General features: G+C 29.8%; 1 protein-coding gene and 1 long non-coding RNA gene across 4 annotated transcripts; one reads left to right on the top strand and one right to left on the bottom strand.

Moving 5' to 3' along the window:
- Nucleotides 1-449: 449 nt before the first annotated feature.
- LOC129295255 (uncharacterized) lies at nucleotides 450-2,329 on the bottom strand. Its single transcript, XR_008589547.1, has 3 exons — nucleotides 2,142-2,329; nucleotides 1,928-2,066; nucleotides 450-783 (listed from the first exon to the last, which is right to left on the bottom strand). It is a non-coding gene; the product is annotated as an uncharacterized LOC129295255 (long non-coding RNA).
- A 1,548-nt stretch (nucleotides 2,330-3,877) lies between these two features.
- LOC129295253 (autophagy-related protein 8f-like) lies at nucleotides 3,878-7,946 on the top strand. 3 transcript variants are annotated; one of them, XM_054933747.1, is made up of 6 exons: nucleotides 3,878-3,992; nucleotides 4,571-4,612; nucleotides 4,703-4,758; nucleotides 5,622-5,674; nucleotides 6,358-6,476; nucleotides 7,609-7,946. In XM_054933747.1, exons 2-6 carry the CDS (start codon nucleotides 4,576-4,578, stop codon nucleotides 7,716-7,718), a joined length of 375 nt encoding a protein of 124 aa, XP_054789722.1. In that variant the 5' UTR covers nucleotides 3,878-3,992; nucleotides 4,571-4,575; the 3' UTR covers nucleotides 7,719-7,946. The 3 variants fall into 3 exon arrangements, with proteins under 3 accessions (XP_054789722.1, XP_054789723.1, XP_054789724.1); XM_054933748.1 differs by having other exon boundaries at nucleotides 3,926-3,992; nucleotides 4,574-4,612; XM_054933749.1 differs by lacking the exon at nucleotides 3,878-3,992 and adding an exon at nucleotides 4,070-4,109.
- Nucleotides 7,947-19,446: the final 11,500 nt, after the last annotated feature.

Here is a 19,446-nt window from a genome sequence, read left to right as displayed (position 1 = left end):
CCGATGAGTGTAACTTTGTTTTAAATCGAGTCATACAAATTAAAAAAAAAAGCAAGATTTTATAAAACTCACCTTATATTTGAATATGCTTTTTGCATATTTGGAAAAACATATTCTTGATGTCAAAATTTTATATGGAACGCACCTTATATTTGAATATGCTTTTTGTATATTTAAAAATTATCTTGTATTTAATGAAAACAGTTATTGATATTTTGAAAATGCAAATGAACATTATGAATATTTTTTCATTTTTTTCATGAAAACACTTATAAATGTTTTGAAAGCACAAATATAAACACTTATTGATTTTTTTCATTTTTCATGAAATCACCTACAGTTACTATTATTATATGTAATAATTACACTAATTTAAATCATCAAGAAAAATAATTGAATACTAACAAATTTATTTATTATCAAACAACAATATATTCTTACATCCCTTAACAGCATAACTACATCACAACAAGATAATATATGATAATTACATTACAACAAGATAATACACAAGTGAGGTAGCGTTCATAGCTACTCTATTTTCTCTCTCTCCTTCCTCGCTACTTCTTCCTTTGACTTTTCCTGATTTAGTTCGCAAGTTTGCTTGTATAATTTATCAAAAGTTAGGCATTGCTTGTGTTCCTTCTTCCATATTTGATGCTTATCTTTATCGTTAAATTTAGTTTTCCAACAATCATCCTGACCAAATGAGTTCTCAACTTCTTTGGCTTCGCTACTTCCTAATTCCCAAGCACTCCAATTAGTTTTTGACTTCTTTGGTTCCTGCAAATGAAGACAAATTAATTGAAAATGCAAGAGCTTATGAAAGAGTGTTGCCTATTTATAAAAGAGTTCGTATTTTAACTTAAAGCGTCTCTAGAAAAAACATGTGATTCGCTTACAAACAAAATGTTAAATCTTCTAAGTCTCTTAATCTGATTAGAGTTTGCCTTCTTTTGTCACAAGGCAAAGACCTATTATCGAATCCCTTAATGCATGACTAATTTGGATTAATGGTACTTCTGTTGGGCCCAAACTGATTTAATCCCCCCATATAAACACAGTTACTTATCAGAGCCAATAACTTCTTTAAATATTGGCAGCTGCTTGGTTGCTTCAAAAACAGTAATGTACAGATTATCATCAACTGTGCCCTTTTTTTCTCTGTTGAATTAACAAAAGGAATTATAGTAGCAACTCTTGTTCCTCTATTTTTTCTTTAAGTTCTATTGCTGCTTCACTCACGTTCTGCTATTTCATCTCTCTGTTCATTAAGGAACTCACTCGGCAACAACTCTTTGCTACAAAAGAAAGCAAATGTAACAAAAAGGTTCTTTACTTTAGGCTTATCACAGAACTAGAAATGTTTGATCAGTAAGGATCTTAATTCTTGGGAATAATATCGTTGAGTCTAGAGTCCAGGAATAGACTACCCCTAACGCTTGAGGCATAGACAAACCTAGAGCTTACAGTCAGATTTTTTGGTAGGTCCACTGAATTGAAGAGGATTTGATATATGTCAAGGAAGCCATTATCCCAAAAGTTTAACAGGTCAATATGCAATCAAGCACAGGTCCAACAAAATCTTGTGCCAAACAAAAGGAAGTCAAAAGGTCTATAAATGCTACTAATAGCTAAATTTAGTCCAAGTTATCTTTCAAATTTATAAATTAGCCAGCAAGTAACACACATGAACATAGGTTAATTCTTAATCATTCACAGCACCCTTGAGGGCCTTCTACACCTTTTCCAACTTCCCTGCTATCTTTATCTCCTCCTTACATGCACTTAGAAATTCCTCCCTCACTGTCCCACTCAGAGATACCTCAAATTCTTGATTTAGAAAAGCACTTTTCATATTTGGTTTGGTTTTCATTTCATCATGCCTTTGTAACAAATAAATAGCAATGCAGACATATATATGTACCTTTGGTTGGGGCTGTTCTTCACCATCTTCTTCCTATACTTTCTAAACTTGTACCCATCGTCCATATTCTCTACCTTTCACTTTGTTTGGAATGCAACTCTATCTTTGACGTTCCTTTCCCTGCTACTGCTAATGTCTCCTAAAACACATGACCAGACATCAGAATAAGCGCGCTAATAATTAAAAATAGAGTGAAGTTTTTTTTGGATCCAACCTCAATCTTCATCGAATTATGGGAGTAGAAAAAGCCCTAAGGTTCGAACCAAGATAGAAGCTTGTCATTCTTCACTCGCTTTCCTATCATCTTCAAAATCAAGACCTTTACACTCGGACTCACAACCACTTATCGCCGCCATTGGAATCACGAGTTGTTTCCTAGAACAATGTCAATGACGCTGCCAAAAATCAGAAGGGAGTGTGAGAGGGGAGGGGGGAAGAGAGCATTTGATGAGGATAATTTTGTCATTTTTACCTCTCAAGTAATGACATCGAAGGATATCATTTGAAAAACTTTTTCAAGTCCTTATGGACAAATCAATAGTTGGTAGAGTTTTTTCTAACAATTTTGCCATTATAATATTGTTCTTGTCCTATTTAGTTATATAGTTGGGAGAGTATTTGGTGTGATCCTATTTAGCAGACACAACAATAATTATTATGTCTACTTTTATATTTTTCGTTTATTAAATTTTAAAAAAGTTATTAAATGTTAAAATATTTTATTTTTAAAATATGTATATTTAATAGAAGTGTAGTTTAAAATTGGTTGAAATTCTAGATAGAGTTAATGAAGTTTAAATTTTTTTTGATCTCAATAAAAATATTAAAAATAATTTATAAATAAGATAAAAAAAATAATGGTAGATTGAAACACAAATTTTGACCTCATCCAATTATGATGCAGATGTAACAGTCTCTTATCTTAACAGTTCCCTGGGGGATATACCATAATAACGTCCTCATTCATTGCATAGTAAAAATACCCTATCCAAATATTTCAAAGATAATTTGTTAAAAATATTAATATTTTGAAGACAATTTTTAAAAACCATTTGCATTAGCTGGTTTTCTCGTTTAGTATTTTTTTAGGAAAAAGCACTGCACATTTATTAAAAATGGAAAAAAATATATTTGGCTGTTCAATTATGTTGCAAAATGATAAAAACGTGGCTTAGCATAAATTAAAAATTTTAAATGTTCCAAAAAAGATATTTAAACAATAATATAGTATTTATCAGCCAAATTAGTCAAGAGGCTTTTTATCATCATCTAGAATTTTTTATTATTTTTTTATTTCATCATCTAGAATTTTTATTTTCTTGCCAATTGATTTGTTAGCACCAATATTGTTCATTTCTTTATTAAGTAAGGGAGGTTGTAGGATGAAACTTTAGGAGTATGTTGTGTCAAACCTTTAAAAATTTGATCATTGAAAAGGTATGCAATAATAAAATGTTATATATATCCTCGTTTAAGTAAATGAGTTTGAGAAGGTCTCACTTTTTACTCTACCGAAACACCTAAAAGACTATCTTTTGGTGAATACTTGTAAATAGAGAACACTCTCCTTCATGATAAGTTTAAGATTAATATGTGATATTAATTATTTAAATATTTAATTATGAAGCAGTAAAAAAATTCTAAGTTAAAAAAAGGTTTTGTTACCTAGATATTTATAATATTCTCAAGTTAATAATAATAAACGTGTATCTATTAATTTTATTAAAGAGGTTAATCTTTTTTAATTTATAAAATAGCGTGACATAATAAAATTTAATGGGTTGAAAAAGATTTATTTTTTTAAAATAAAATTAATAGGTATTGGATTGTGGTTGCCTTAAAAGTACTGAAGCTTTTGAAAAAAGAAAATTATAAAGTATTTTTACATTTTTTGATTTTTAAAAAGTAATAAATTAATAATAATGAAAGTGTCAGCTTGAGCTAACACCTTTGAAGTTGTTGAAAAAGCAAGCCGTCATTTTTATTTTCCATCGTCAAGCAAAGAACGGGCATCTTGGAGTTATTGATCAAAATCGCTGCTCAACTATTTGGTCGTCTTCACGAGGTTGTGTTGTTGATCGTTATCGTATTATTGATTTCTTAATTTGTAAAAGCTGAGTTTTTGCGGGTTTGTTCATTTCTTTTTCAACATAGCCCTCCCATCTTTCTCGGCTGTTCCAGAGTAAATTCTCTGCAAAATCTCAGTCACTTGAGGTTTCCCTATTGTCCTTAACGGTTTTTGGCTCTTGAATTTTATCTTCGATTTGAGAAAAGATGAATCTGTTTATACTGGATAGCACTCCGGGCCCTCTTTGTTCCCTGACGAACACCAGGCTCATGATGTTTCTTTTTTACCTTTTTCTTGTTTGTGTTTAATTACGAGTAATTTTGTTCTGGATCATGTTAGGAAATTTTTGTAATCAAGCGTTTTTTTTTTTATATTTACCCCTTGCTCCTGGACAACAGAGTTTGTGTTTTTCTTAATCCATAAAAGATCGTGCTTTTTTATTTTCATTTTCCCCCCTTTTTGGTTCTTTTGAGTGACAGAGGGCTTTGTTAATTGCATGTCCTTTGTCTGACGATGAAGACGAAGATGAAGATTTTGTTTGTGCTTGGAATTGACTGAATGTTGTTGTCTTTTAGGAGGAATGGCTAAGAGTTACTTCAAACAAGAGCATGATCTGGGTATACACTGTGAAATCTACTCGTTCTTCCTTCGTTTTTCTGATTTCTAAGCTGAGAAATAAGGAAATAAATTGTTTGTTTTTCCTACAGAGAAGAGAAGAACTGAGGCTGCTAGGATTAGGGAAAAATACCCGGACAGGATCCCAGTGAGAACTTGTACTCATTTTTCATTTGCTGTTATATGCTGCTAGTGTCATTTGTCTTCTTTTTCGACTGAGTCAAAATTCTAATTGTGGTAGAAGCGTAGTTTTTCTTCTATCTTTTTTACCAACTGAGTCAATACGTATACGGCTTTTAATACAAAATTTGCACGACACAATTTATATCATGGTGGGAGTAATCTAGACAACAATACAATTATAGAAGCATATATTGGGTTTAGCTAAAAATTGCGTTTAAAACTTGCATGTTGTTTCCAAATCTCCTTTTATATATATATATATATATATATTTTCTTGTTCAAATTAGGATTCTTGATCCTTTATCTTCATTGAAGAGCTCGTATAGCAATCTTTGATGAAGAGAAACTTAGCTGACCGTGAACAATGCATAGAAGACACTGTATTTGATCTTCATGATATATCATCCTCCATTGTTCACTCTATTCTCTCAGAAATTAACTTAACTGTATATTTTCTATTTTTAGCATCGTGATAAATATTAAACATCTCTTGATTCATGATTGCTATTATCAAAATTTTTCCCAAGCACCCTCCTTTTCTTATTTTTCTTATTTCCAGATGTACATACATTCCCATTTATGGATGCTATCTTTCTATCTAAACAGATTAATATTCCTGATCAAAATGGTCTGTAAAGTGTAACATATGTTTAACATAACTATACTTATAATGTACATTTGATTTCTTTATAGCTAATATTTATACCTATTTGTTGAATTATCTTTATGAGAAAAACATCCTTTGTTGCTCTTGCTGTTCTTGAGATGTATACTACTGGCATTACATTTCTGTTTTTTATGTTAATTTGTCTCTGGATATGCCTGAAGGTGATTGTAGAGAAGGCTGAGAGGAGTGATATCCCTGGTATTGACAAGAAGAAGTAAGATTATCTAACATGTAGATTATTCTTCGATTATTTATTTTCTCATGCTTGTATGCTTATCGCGCTTTTATGTTTCAAATGGAAAAGAACATATTATGGTGAATTTGATGTTATCTCTGTTAAACCTCGATAGAATATATACTTCTTGCCTTGTTATTGCATCTTAAATGGCTGTGATAATAACATCTTTAGTTTGTAGCAACAGATAAATAAAGATGTGTTTGGAATATAGCATGATAGGCTGCTTACAATAATTGAAGGATTTTTTGACTTCAGTAAGTTGTTCTGATTTTTCTTAGGTGTGAACCATCAAGTGTTTAAGCGCTTAACCATCTGATCATGTTGAGATTGGCATGAACATCTCAAAGTTGTAATAAATAATATTTTATAACCATACATGTACCTTGAGATGCAGTCAGACTGAAGAGCTTGAACTCTTCACATCACTTTCCTTCTTTTCTTGATGAATCCCGATTACTCTGATCCTCAGTATAGATGATTTTCTTTTATGATTAATTTGGCTTGGGTTGATATTCAACCTCAACACATTGCTGCCTCCATGGAACTTCTGAATGAATATTTGATGACTTTTTATGCATCTGCATTTGATTCTTCCAATGCTTGATTATAGGATGCTTGCTGCATCTTTTATGTCATCAAACTGAATGAATAAATTGCAGATATCTTGTCCCTGCTGACCTGACCGTTGGACAGTTTGTGTATGTTATCCGCAAAAGGATTAAATTAAGTGCAGAGAAGGCTATCTTCATATTTGTGGACAATGTCCTTCCACCTACAGGTTAATCTTTGTTGAACCATATAGCTGTCTAATTTTTTTATGAGGTGGACCCTGTGCATTACACAAAGTTCATGGTTTGTGGATTGCTGTGAACAATGTGACTTCCGGTATACTCCCCCTGGTCCAAATTGTTAGACTCTTTTTTCGCAGCTAAGAATTATGTTTTCAAAATTTACCCTTGTATTAATTATTGTGGGTATGGGAAATATAATCTAACTAAACACTTCTTCTTGTTAGAGTTCTACATTAATTACAAATTGAGAATTGTCACGTGCACCAAAATAGCTTAAGCTACTTTAAAAGGACCCACCAAACACATATAGTTGTGATTAAGGCCTTGTTTAAAATTGTTTTTGTTTTATTGTTTTGAGAATTGATATTTTGAGGGGCAAAAAAATAATGAAAACAGGTATTTTTAGCATTATCCCTTATTCGCCAAAACTATAATTCCAAAACATCTAAAAGATATTTTTGCTTTTCTGTTTTTCAGAGCAATATTTGGTTTTTTTTTTTTTTTGGTTCTCCAAAACACTTTCTGAGAACATTTTTTTATTTTATTCTGGAGAATAGAAAACTGTGTCTAGAATAAATTGCAAACAAGCCCTAATCCTCTAATTACTTAACAAAGGATTGGATTATCATGCATCTAATAACATTAATCACAAACTAAGGTTTGTGACTTACACCAAGATAGCTTACTCTGGAAGGACTTACCATACACTTGTATAGTTGTGATCAATTTTCGAGTTACTCAATGAGGTACTAATCATACGTCTAATAGCATTAATCACAACCTAAGGCTTGTCACTTACACAAAAATAGCTTAAGCTACTTTAGAAGGACTTCCACACACTTATATAGCTGTGATTAATTCTCTAATTACTTGATATATATATATATATAGGACTATCATACATCTAATACTTCTCACTCTTTGTAATAAAAGGGTTAAGGGTAAAAGGGAAAAGGCATGTCATTTTTTCATGAAAGTAAGGAAATAACTATTTTTATTGGTATGCAAAGTTTGGTTGAATGTGTTCTTACAATTTGGACTTGGGGGAGTATTTTTATATTACATGTTGATTTATATTGTTGATAGAGAATCAAATTGTTTTGATGCTCAACTATGCAGGTGCAATTATGTCTGCAATATACGAGGAGAAGAAGGATGAGGATGGATTCCTTTATGTTACATACAGTGGCGAAAACACCTTTGGGAATGTGACCTCTCTCGTCCAGTAGCCTGCTATCTTAAACTGCATGATAATCCAATTGCTTTCATTGGCTCCTGATAATCATAGTCCCATCATCGTATTCATCTTATCAAGAACACTGCTTTGAATGTCATGTACAGTTATGCATATAAATACCAATGGCCTACTTGATGTTGAAAATGTTCCCTTTTCAGTCTTCGGAATTCTAATAAGCCTTGCTATTCATGAATCATAAATAATACAATTTATTTCTTAAGACTCTTTCACTATGCATCAGAAGGGACTCGTAGTAGTTAGTTCTTAGTCGCATATGTGAGATATTATAATATACTCCTAGTTCTATTTATATTTTACCAGGAAATCCTTAAAAGACCTGTTAAGTTTCTGAATTTGTTCCTACTAAATATACTCTCTTCAGTTTTTATTATATGGTCCTTTTTAGAAGAATTTTTTGGTCATTATTTTAAGGCATTTGATATGCATTAATTACATTTTTTTAAATATTGTCTCTATTTAAATTCATTAGCTATGAGGCATAATGCAATGCGAATTTGGAAAAAATAATATTTAAATAGGGCTAAAATGGGAAGTTTATTTTATTTTTAGATAGTTAATAATTTAATCATCTTTGTTTGGTTCTAGTGAGGTCATTATAAGTACTTTATAATAGATATCAAAGGAGGTGCATACTTTAATAACAATTTTTATCACTAATATTTAATAGGGAGTATAAGAAAAATAGTGATAAAAAAATCAGTTGACTAAAATTTTTTTTTTTTATACCTTATAAAGAGGATAAGATTTGGAGTATAATCTGAAGCGAAGATGTGTAACTTTTTGATTGATAATTATACAACTGTCAATGAAGACTGCAAAGCAGCAAGGCTTAGGATTAATGGATTATTATAATACCAGTATTGTAAAATTAGAGAATTTCTCTGCAGAACTATCTAACATTGATCCTAGGGAAGAGGCTAAATGTAAAATATGTCTTTAAAAAAGCGACTTTTATGTGAAGTTGACTCAATTTGATTTGAATTAATCAAAGTTTAATATAACTTCAAATAACAAGTTTTTTTGCCAAAGGAAATTGGCATGAAATAAGATATTCCTTTTCTGATACCAGACAGGGAAAGAATTTATTCTGATGGATATTCGCAAAACACTTCTCTCCATCAAGTAGACGACAAAAATAATCCGTAAATGGAAAACGATATTTATTTAATACTTAAAATTTCAAAGTATGTCCAAACCTTTCAAGGGCCTCAAGGATTAGACTCTGTAAAAAACTTATGAAGAGGGAGTTTATTTTGTATTTACATTCTCTCTTATCCTTTTTTGTTGGAACTGGGAGGAGAGGAAAGATTCTAATAAATTTGATTTTTTTAAAAAATGAATAAATGATATTATAAAATTTTAATAAAAAGAAAACGTAAATTAAAAAGATCAAGAAAAATTAATTAAAATCATTTGATTTTATTTTTAATCGAAGTCATTAGAATTTTCATTTCCTTCCTCCCCCTTCCATTAATATTAACAGCATAATCAGGTCAATTCATTTAGTTAAACTAGTAAACTGTTAAATCATTGTCTAGATTAACGTAAAAGAAATGTTTGGTTTATGAATAGTTTGATATTATTTTAATTATAATTACGTTCATTAATTTATAAACAAATATTTTAATTGATTCAATAATCATTCTGACCAAGAGTTGACCTACCAAGGGCCCCGCCCTTCAACCCAATATTGTCTTAAACACACACTTGGATCAAATCAACAAACCACCTTTTGATACCCTCCTCCAGAAACAACCATGGCCCATTTAATCAAAATAACCTACCATATTATAATTTTTACACACACACACACACACAACTCAAATCCTTTATACAAACTTCTCAACATTTACATGCAGATGAATAAAAATTATTAGATTATTTCATTTCTAAAAAATATTTTAATATTTCAATTATATCCTAATTAATTAAAGAGAATCTCATCATGCTTTGTTCAAGTTACAAAAGTCTATTAAAATTATACAGGTAAAATATTGAAGCATCATTTGACATTTTGATTGGGCATCTTACAATTTAGACTAACTTTTAGTTTTGGAAAGGACCTTATAGTAGAAGGGACTAGAAAGAGCATAATTATATGATACAAGATCAATATGATAAAGTTAAAAATTTTAAATTAATAATATATTTTTGTTTTAAAATATTTGGCTGCCTATTAAGGTTGGTTTCGCCCTTGGGTATGATTTTCTTTTGTTTTTAAAACATCAATCACATATTGATGGCATCACCGAGGGTTTCATTCATTTTTATTGGAATGATCTAAAGTTTAGAATTATTAAACTTACCAAAAGGGTTTTTAGGGACCCCAATTCTATTAGAGAGATTAATGACACATTCATACTTTGATCCCTAAAATTGACTATGTAAGGTCGCATTTACTTAATTACAATTAACTCTACAAATCCAAGGTAATCAAAAGTCTAACCCTAATAAAGATTACCAAGTTTGTAATTTATAAAAATGGGATTTTAAGTTTTTTATAATTTGAAATACTCAAAAATTCATTTAGCAAACTTCTAATGAGATTGAAATAATATTTTAGAAGTATAAAATACCTCATGGAAGTGAAAAGACTCAAAAATAGTTAAAAATATTAAGTTAAGAAAAACAGGGCAATGTACCACGGCTTGTGTATATGCGCCACAGTTGCCCTTTATTTATGCTATGTGTCGTGGCGTGTTGTACACGTCAGACAGTCATTTTTGCTGTTATTTGATAGCAACTTAAGGTAACTTTCGACTTGCCTCATTTCTTCGTCTGACGTTCGAATAAGGTGATTTAGATTTTATAGAAAACTCTTTTCATAAACAAGTTAATGGCATGAGTTTTATTTTCAAATTATATCACACAAGGAAGATGGACACTAAAACACATTTTTCCAACTTAACACACTTTTCACAATTCATGAGTATCCAAAGCTCCACACTTGTATCAAAAGCTATTCCAATATCCAAAACACACTCAATGGATTTAAAACTACCTATATAACATATCACATACACATAATTCTAATCATTCTAAACTTTTACTCATCAACCCATTTAACACCATAACTAGAAGGAGGAGATTTTAACATTGCATAATTGAATCATTATTAATTTCAACAATATGATATTAACTACTATACTTGCACTTATATTTTAGCCTTATTAATTAACTCTTTAACAACATACATACAACATTCTAAGGCCTAAAATACATTCTCAAATTCATAAACAATAATATAATGCAAATGTAAACAAAATGCACCATAATTGGCAATATTTAATCTATTACACAAAATAAAATGAGATTAAAAGGCTATACAGAAGGAATTCTAGATTCCTAAGCTTCGGGTGCATTTTCCCTTCCTACACCGGAGCTGAAGCTTGTAAAATATTAAAAGAGAGGGGTGAGTCTAACTATTTAGTAACCAAGGTACACCAATCCTATGCAGTTATATATCAATTGAATTAAACAGATAAGAGTGAGTTGCTATTCAAAAATATCCAATTACATGTGACACACATTATAATTTCACAGTTTAACTCATTTTCATATTTCTTATTTCAAATCACAAAGTATATAGTCACAATACACACAAACATGTGGCAATTACTCAACCCATCAATTTAATGCATATTGCCACAATACAATCAACCATGTGACAATGGCACATTTACTATCATAACTTACCATAAACTTAACAACCATATGACACGTCGAATAAACACATATGTATGATCAATTCTTCCTTATACCCTCTTTATATCTTCTGACTGAAACTGCTATAATATCAATCAAGGCTCCATTTTTGCGGTCAGACTATCTAAGCTTACTAATTTTGAGGTGTGACCCGGCTAAAGATCACAGAACTCACTCTCAGACCATGGCTTTTTCCATTCTTAAATCTTTAAGGTGTCGTATACCTTAAACTAGTCTCCTTAATAAATAGGCAGAGATAGCTAAGCTCTAGTCTCTTGATAAACTATAGGACAATCACTCAACGAACAGTGAAACAAGGCTATGCTTTTGTGCACTAGAAGGTAGTCATGAAGTACCATATGAATCTTCTACTCCTCTTCATAGGTAAACTCTCGTCAGATGATCATGCAATATTTTATGCTTACTTATTTCACAATTAAATTTACTTGACATCAACACATTGGGCTTAGTATATCATGCTACCCAAATGAGCATTAATATTGTTTTCACAAACATTTTTCACTTTACTCAGTCATCAATTTATTTACTAACATTTAATCATCACATCACATATCATCACACTTCTCATTCCAATACATATTCATAGTTTGAAAATCATTTTGAATCCAATTTCACATTTTAGGTCAAAACAAGACATATATAATGTCATATGGTTTATGACATGTTTTCACATTCATAATGCAATCATAAATGAAAATAAACATATTTTTATATTAAAACTCAATTAACAAATAACTATACAAGATAGGTTCCACTAGTTACATCAAATCCTTGAGAGGATAAAGGTTTATCCCTCAATATATGCTTTCAAACTTACTTTCCAAGCCTAATATGGTGCGTGAGATGATTAATCTATAATTAATCAAACACACAATCAATCGCATTACAATACATATAATATAACCTCTATTTCTACCATCTTTAAAATATCTAAAGCCCTTGTTCCTCACATTTAAGTTTACCTATTAGGTTTAATGGCTTCTATCAATCTCAATTAACAATCATCAAACTTATATCAGTTCATTAATGTCACAATAGCCCTCATAACTCTAATTTATTACCCATTTTAGGTATTAAAGATCCCAATCACTATTGATGTGTGAACCCATAATTTCTAGGTTTAAATACTCAAATCAACTCCTATTAACTCCATTTGAGTCAATAGACTCGAAACCATAACCTATATAGACTGAAAATCAACTCTTAAACATAAACCCTAATCATAAATTCAAGAAAATGGGTTAGGAAGGAAGGAGAAAAAGTTAAAAGACTTACTCTTAAAGTTTGGTAACTTTAAAATGCCTCTAACCTTCTTGAAATTGAAGGCCTAGTAGAGCTCTAAGCCTTTTCCTTCTCCTTCTCTCATTTTCCCTCTACTTTTCTCTATTTTTCATATCAGTTTCACATCTTAATTCTACAAGAAGTGTATTGCGTTCTGGTGAACTTATGTGCTACGGCATGCCATGCGCGTACTATTATGGCTCATGTGCTGCAGCATGTCGTGCACGCATTATGGCATGTGGCACAAAGCCATTTCTTTTGCTTTTCTCACTTTTTGATATTTGAATGGTTCGACTTCACTCTGGACTCAATCCTATGAAACTTAATACCTTTGTCTCTCTTGATGTTTAGGATTGGATAATTTGAAATGCTAAAAATGAAGCAAATAGTTCAATAACAAGAAGAACTCCTTGGTAGAGACTTTTTGCTTAAACATGCTAGGACATGTGGAAAGCCAAATGTAGGAAGATCTACTCTGAAGCTGATATTTTGAAAAGTAATATTGCCTCCTTCTATACTCAACAAATAATTAGAAACTAAAAGCTTTAATCTAAGATCAACCAATTAAGCAAAAAAGACAATAAATATGAAGTTAAGTGGAGCCCTCTGAAACCTGGTTGGGTTAAACTTGACATTGATGACTTAGTTAATACTAATAATGTTGCTGCCTGTGGAGGCATCATTGGAGATGACAAGAGAAATTTAATTAAGGAATTTTTCAAGAATCTTGGGTATTGCCCCAACATAGTAGCCAAGCTCTTGCGAATTTTAGAAGGCTTTAATCTTTGCTGAAATAAGAAATTATCCAAAATTAACGTCTACTTAGATTTCATGGAGACTTTATCACTTATTGATAATAGCTACTACAAAAGCTATTCCCATTTTGTGATTAGAAAAAATATCATAGATCTCACTATGAGAGACTAAGTGGTCACTGTTGACCATGTTTACAAGGAAGCCAATAAATGTGCTGATCTACTAGCACAAAAGACATCATGTGAAGATTTTGATATTTTTATCTTTGACAACTTGTTCTTTGACTGTAAAAGCCTTATGGCTTTAGACATGATTAGATCTTCACCTCTTTGCATAATTTTCTCTTGGACTTATATTAAAAAAATATCAATCATATATTTCGCAATAGATAGCTATATACAAAGCAAAACAATAAAGTCCACAATAAAAGCCTAACTCCTTCTATCATTCTCCACCTCTAACATCTAGGGAGAGGATGATCAAAGATCATTAGCCTAGATTTCAATATATTAATTGGAATTCCTTTCAGACTTTATTATAAGGCATTTTTTAGATCTTTTTTGGTATCGCACAGGTATCTTCCTGTAAGATGCAATCATATTCGAGGTACTGTTAGACACTGAACGTGGGCACTTTTCCTAATGGGGTATTCAAACTTTAGTTCACCATATTGTGATGGACTATCTCCTTCTGCTAAACCCAACCTCTATTGGTTCTTGAAGAATTATGTGATCTTTAAGATAAAGCATTTGATGATATACTAATTGCATTTTTCAATATCATTCCTATTCAAATTTATTAGTTATGAGAGAAAATATAATGTAAATTTAAAATTTTTTTATTTAAATGGGCATAAAATTATAAGTTTATTCTAAGAGAAGAAAGTAGAGTTTATGAAAAAAAAATTATTTATCCAATTTTTTTCTTTGAAAAGCAGTTTTCCAAATTTAGAGTACATTCGGGAGTTTAGAAAATGAAAAAGGAATGGTTATTAATAGAATGGAATGAAATGAAGCGGAGCGGAGTGAAATAGAACAAATTTTTTCTTTGTTTGGGAGTTTTATGATAGGAAGGAATAGTTTTACATGACCATTATTTGGGAGGAGTTATGATAAAATGAATGGAACAAAAAAGTTTTTTTGTTCCAATATCACCCATATGACTAAATTTTAAAAAATAATAATTATCATTAAATAATTATAATATTTATGCAACAAATAATAATAATAATAATAAATTAATAGTCATGCAAGATACTCAAGAATTAAGAATAAAAAGAGAAAGCAAGTAAGAGAGTTATTTAACGCACAAGAGGAAAGCATAACAGAGTTGTAGTGTTGAAAGGCGTGAGAGAGAGAGATGGCAAGAGCAAGAGAAATATGGTAGGAGGTAGGGCTATATACTATGCCTGAATGCCCAATCAACCTAGCCTTACCCAAAGCATTTGAGGCACATGGGACCCGTCATCGGTAGGGATCAAATCTTGTCTTGCTTGAATATGTGCAAGTTTTTTTTTTGTGAATAATATTTATTTTGTGTCATTATTTTTTATTGAAAGTCATCATGAATTATATTATTTTTATGATCTTTTAGACATTTTTTATCATTACACTTGTTTAAAGCTCTTTCAAAATTTAAAATTTATTTTTAACTTATTATTATGTAAAAATAATTGGCAATTGTTGTTCATTTAAACTTTTAAAAAATTACTTTTGATTTTGAAATTAGTTTTATGAAGAATGTATTTTAAATAATAATAATATTTTTTTCAAGGAAAACTTTATATATATATATATATATATTAAAAAATACTTGTAAAAATACTTTCGAGTCAATCTGGACAGTTTGGTGCCCAATTGCACATCGGGCTAGGGTGATGCTTGGCTTGATTTTACCCATGTACAACCCTAATAGGAGGCGAGAGAAATGATTGGAGAACAAAAATAATAGATGAGTTTTTTTTATTAGGATAGAAAGTTGGGGGTAATTTTGTAAATGAATTAATTATATTGTGCCACTCTATCTGTAACCCCTACTTTGGGAGACAAAAAATATTAAAATATGGATGGCAAAGGAGGGCTTTAGAAGCCCTGCTTTGCCATTTCTTCCTTCCTTAAAAAAAAAAAAAAGTTACAAATAATGGTTTAGATTTCTTAACCATCCCACTCCATTCGGTTGTTTCCTAAAACAAATCTCCCAAACCTAATGTTATTTGTAGCTTTGTGATTTGGCAGCCTTATAAATGCTTCAGTGGCGCTTGTCATTATTATTTCATTAATTAGATTAATCAACAACTTGATAATTTAAATGGAATAGTACTTACCAAGGTTCCAATGATTCGAATTACTATTACTATTATTATTATTATTATTATTACTACCAGCGACGATTCGATTTAGTTACCATCGTATACTATACCTTCAATTCAAGTATGAATTGTCTGACGAAAATAGATAAATAAATAAATCCGATATTCTTTCTTAAGATAGCAATACATCATCCAGTTCACAGAAATACTTTCATCAATTATCAATTATCTCCCAAAATCATCCCCTTATTAGTGTTTTTGCCAACTTAATATACACACTCTCCTTCTGCTCCTCACAGAGAAATCATGATTTTTTTTCCTTACTTTCAATACACGTCGTTGATTTTTTATTCCAAGTTTTTTCATTTACCTTTGATGAAAGAAAATATATTACTAGACTATACTCTATAGTAATCTCAATTCAATATTATAAAATATTTTTTTAAAAGTATCATATTAAAATATATGAGATATTTGACTCTTTCAAGATATAATTAATAAAAGTTTTCTAAAAATAACTTTTGGGATGTAATTGATGAGACTTTTTTACTTAAGATAATACATCAAATAAAGGTAAAAATAAAAAGACTATATAATTTTAAAAATAATTAACTAGCTCCAATTGGCCTAATTACTTTGGAGCCAAAGGCAAAGGTTTCCAGCAGCAATTCATCCAGCAACATCCACTAAAGGGGTGGATTGAGGCCTTTAGTTCGTGTTCCCTAATAAAAAATCACACAAGGAAATCAAGTCCAACTTCAACTAAGATATAATTCAATTAAAAATGTATAAAATTAAAGACAATGAATACTCCTTTCGTTTTTAAATGTAAAAGAAACTATCATGTGTCTCTTTATTTTTTTAATCAAAACTAAATATTTGAAGAAATATTTATTACATTTTCTCTAAATTGTCTTTCAAAAAGTCAATATTAATTTTTACTAGATAGATTTATTTCATTAGATAATTTTGTTCAATTTTGTAATTTTAGACATAATAATATAATATATTATTATTATTATACTTAACTTATTTCTTAAGCTGTGTGCATTAATTGTTTTCTCTTATATTTAAAAATAAGAGAGTATACATTTAATAAAATCAAAGTTAAAAACTTATTAAAATTTTAAATAGAATTAACAAATTGAAAAATTTTTATTGATATTAATGAAATATATTAAAAATATCTCATAAATAAAATCAATATCGCATTGTTTTGGCCTGAAATTTTTTAGGGTTAATGAGTAAATAGAACCCTAAACTCTTACTCAAAAATCATTTTAGACCTTAAACTCTTAAAATATGTAAAATAATCATAAAATTTTAAATTCATAACACAATAAATCCTGACCCTTAACTTTTTTAAAACCGTTACTGTCCACGTGAGTACTGTAATAGTCAGAGTTAAATTTATAGAAAAATAAACCTTAAACAGTACCTGAATAAACAATAACGGTGTTAAAAGTTAACAATTAGGGTTTATTTTACTATGAATTTAAAATTTTATGACTTATTTTATATATTTTAAGAGTTCAAGATTACGGATGATTTTCAAGCAATAATTTAAAATCCTATTTATTTATTAATCCAATTTTTTTAATATGCATGATTAGATGATTAGATAGAGAGATTTTTAAAGTTTACTTGATAGACCTACCTACCCACGGACCTGTTAATGGATTTGGGGCCTCTCCACTTTTTTTCCCTTCATTTTCCTCCATTTCCCCATCTCCACCAATTATTAATTTTATCATTTAAAAAATTATTTAATAAAATAATTTAAATAGTGGGGACTGGAGAAATGGAGGGAAATGGAGAGACCCCTCTCTCCCTTTAATAGGTTCACATGGAATAGATATTGGATAGTGGCCCCTTCATTTATTAGCCAACCCATCTTACGACTCTTAAAAATGTAAATCATCAATTAATAAAGATTTAATTAATAATTTATAAACATTTTTGAGTCTAGCTTTATATTTTGATTCTAGTAAGCTTTTAGGATCTAATTTATCTAAATTTTTAGTACAAAAAAATTTAAAAAATATAAAATTTAAAATTGAACGGAATATGAGTGATAATACTCATCTATGGTGGGTAAAAATTTACAACTTGATAATAAATTGGTGTGTTATTTAGATGAACTTTTAAAAAACTACTAATCCTTTTCAACAAAAGGACGCAAATTTTGAGCCATCGTGCGAATAAGTTTGAACCATAAAACAAAAACAAATTAATACTGCAAAATAGTAACGACCACAAGGCTTTACACTTTATAAAGGAAAAGGACAAGAAATGAAGGGACCACTTGTGCATGATCAATTCTAGCTGGCTGTGTAACTCCTTTTTTGTAATCACATTTGGAGTTCCTTAGTTTAGTCTTTTATAAAGTTCTTTTTTAATTTTTTAAAATGCAATATAACATAATGCTCTTTCGAAATTGAAGTAGTCATGCAGTTCAATTAAACAGACCACACTCAATTAAAATCATATATGTGTGTGTGATTTTGAAGAAAAATTACACTTGTTTAGAATTATTGACAAACCGTACTTTTCATAAATTTGCAAATCAAATGGCGTATTTTAGATTGCATAAAATTAAATAATATATTTAAAATATAGAGAGATTCATATTATTTATAAATTATTTATATTATGATTTTAAATATTTTATTGTGTACATGTGTCCTCTTATTAAAAGCAATTCTATTCAAGATGAAAAATTCTTACATAGATTTAGTGTATCATGTTATCTATATTCTATTCAATAAAAATATGCCATGTGAAATTATTATAAATATAAATTGATTCTAATATTGATTAGGGGTGTTCATGGGACGGGACGGGACTGGGACACTCTCGTCCCATGTCCCGTCCCGAAAAAAAGATTAGGACTGAATTTTGGTCCCGTGTCCCGTCCTGTCCCGAAAGTCATCCCGTCTCGTTAAGAGTCGGGACGGGACCGGGACAAGATCGGGACGTCCTGCCGTCCCGATAAATGAAATAATATCGGAAAAAGATCTGGATAATAATGTTCAGTAAAATTTTAAATTATATAATTTATTAAGTTTAAAATTAAAATAATACAAGTACATAAATAACAATAATTTAAAATCAATTATTGAATTATAGTAATCACAACTACATATTATAATAAAAAATACAAGTGATCTTTATGCTATAAGATTAGCAACAACAAGCAAGTCAAACACAACATCAAATAATTGTTCTTCTACTTTACTGAAGATGTACTAAGCTAATTACTCTTCTAAAAATAAGCAAGAAATATGTTATAAATAAAAGTTATTAAATAGATAGATATAAGAATAAATTATATTAATATAATTAATATATTATAAAAAAGATATCGCCATGTTTACTCTATACTATTAAAATTATTAATATAAAAACACTTTAGTTTTAAATAAGAATTGTAAGTATTAAAATTATAATTGATATAATTAATATAAGTATAAATTATATTAATATAATTAATATATTTAAAATAAAAAATAATATATATAATATTCGGGACGGGACGGGACGTCCCGATGGTAATCTTGTGTCCCATCCTGTCCCAAACCCCTTTCCTGTCCTGTCCCATAAAGTCCCGTCCCGATTATTTTCGGGT

The sequence above is a fragment of the Prosopis cineraria genome, unplaced genomic scaffold, assembly GCF_029017545.1.
Source record: "Prosopis cineraria cultivar Desert tree isolate PC_DT_omini unplaced genomic scaffold, ASM2901754v1 PC80, whole genome shotgun sequence".
NCBI classification, from domain to species: domain Eukaryota; kingdom Viridiplantae; phylum Streptophyta; class Magnoliopsida; order Fabales; family Fabaceae; genus Prosopis; species Prosopis cineraria.
This window is presented reverse-complemented; position numbering and strand designations above follow the sequence as displayed.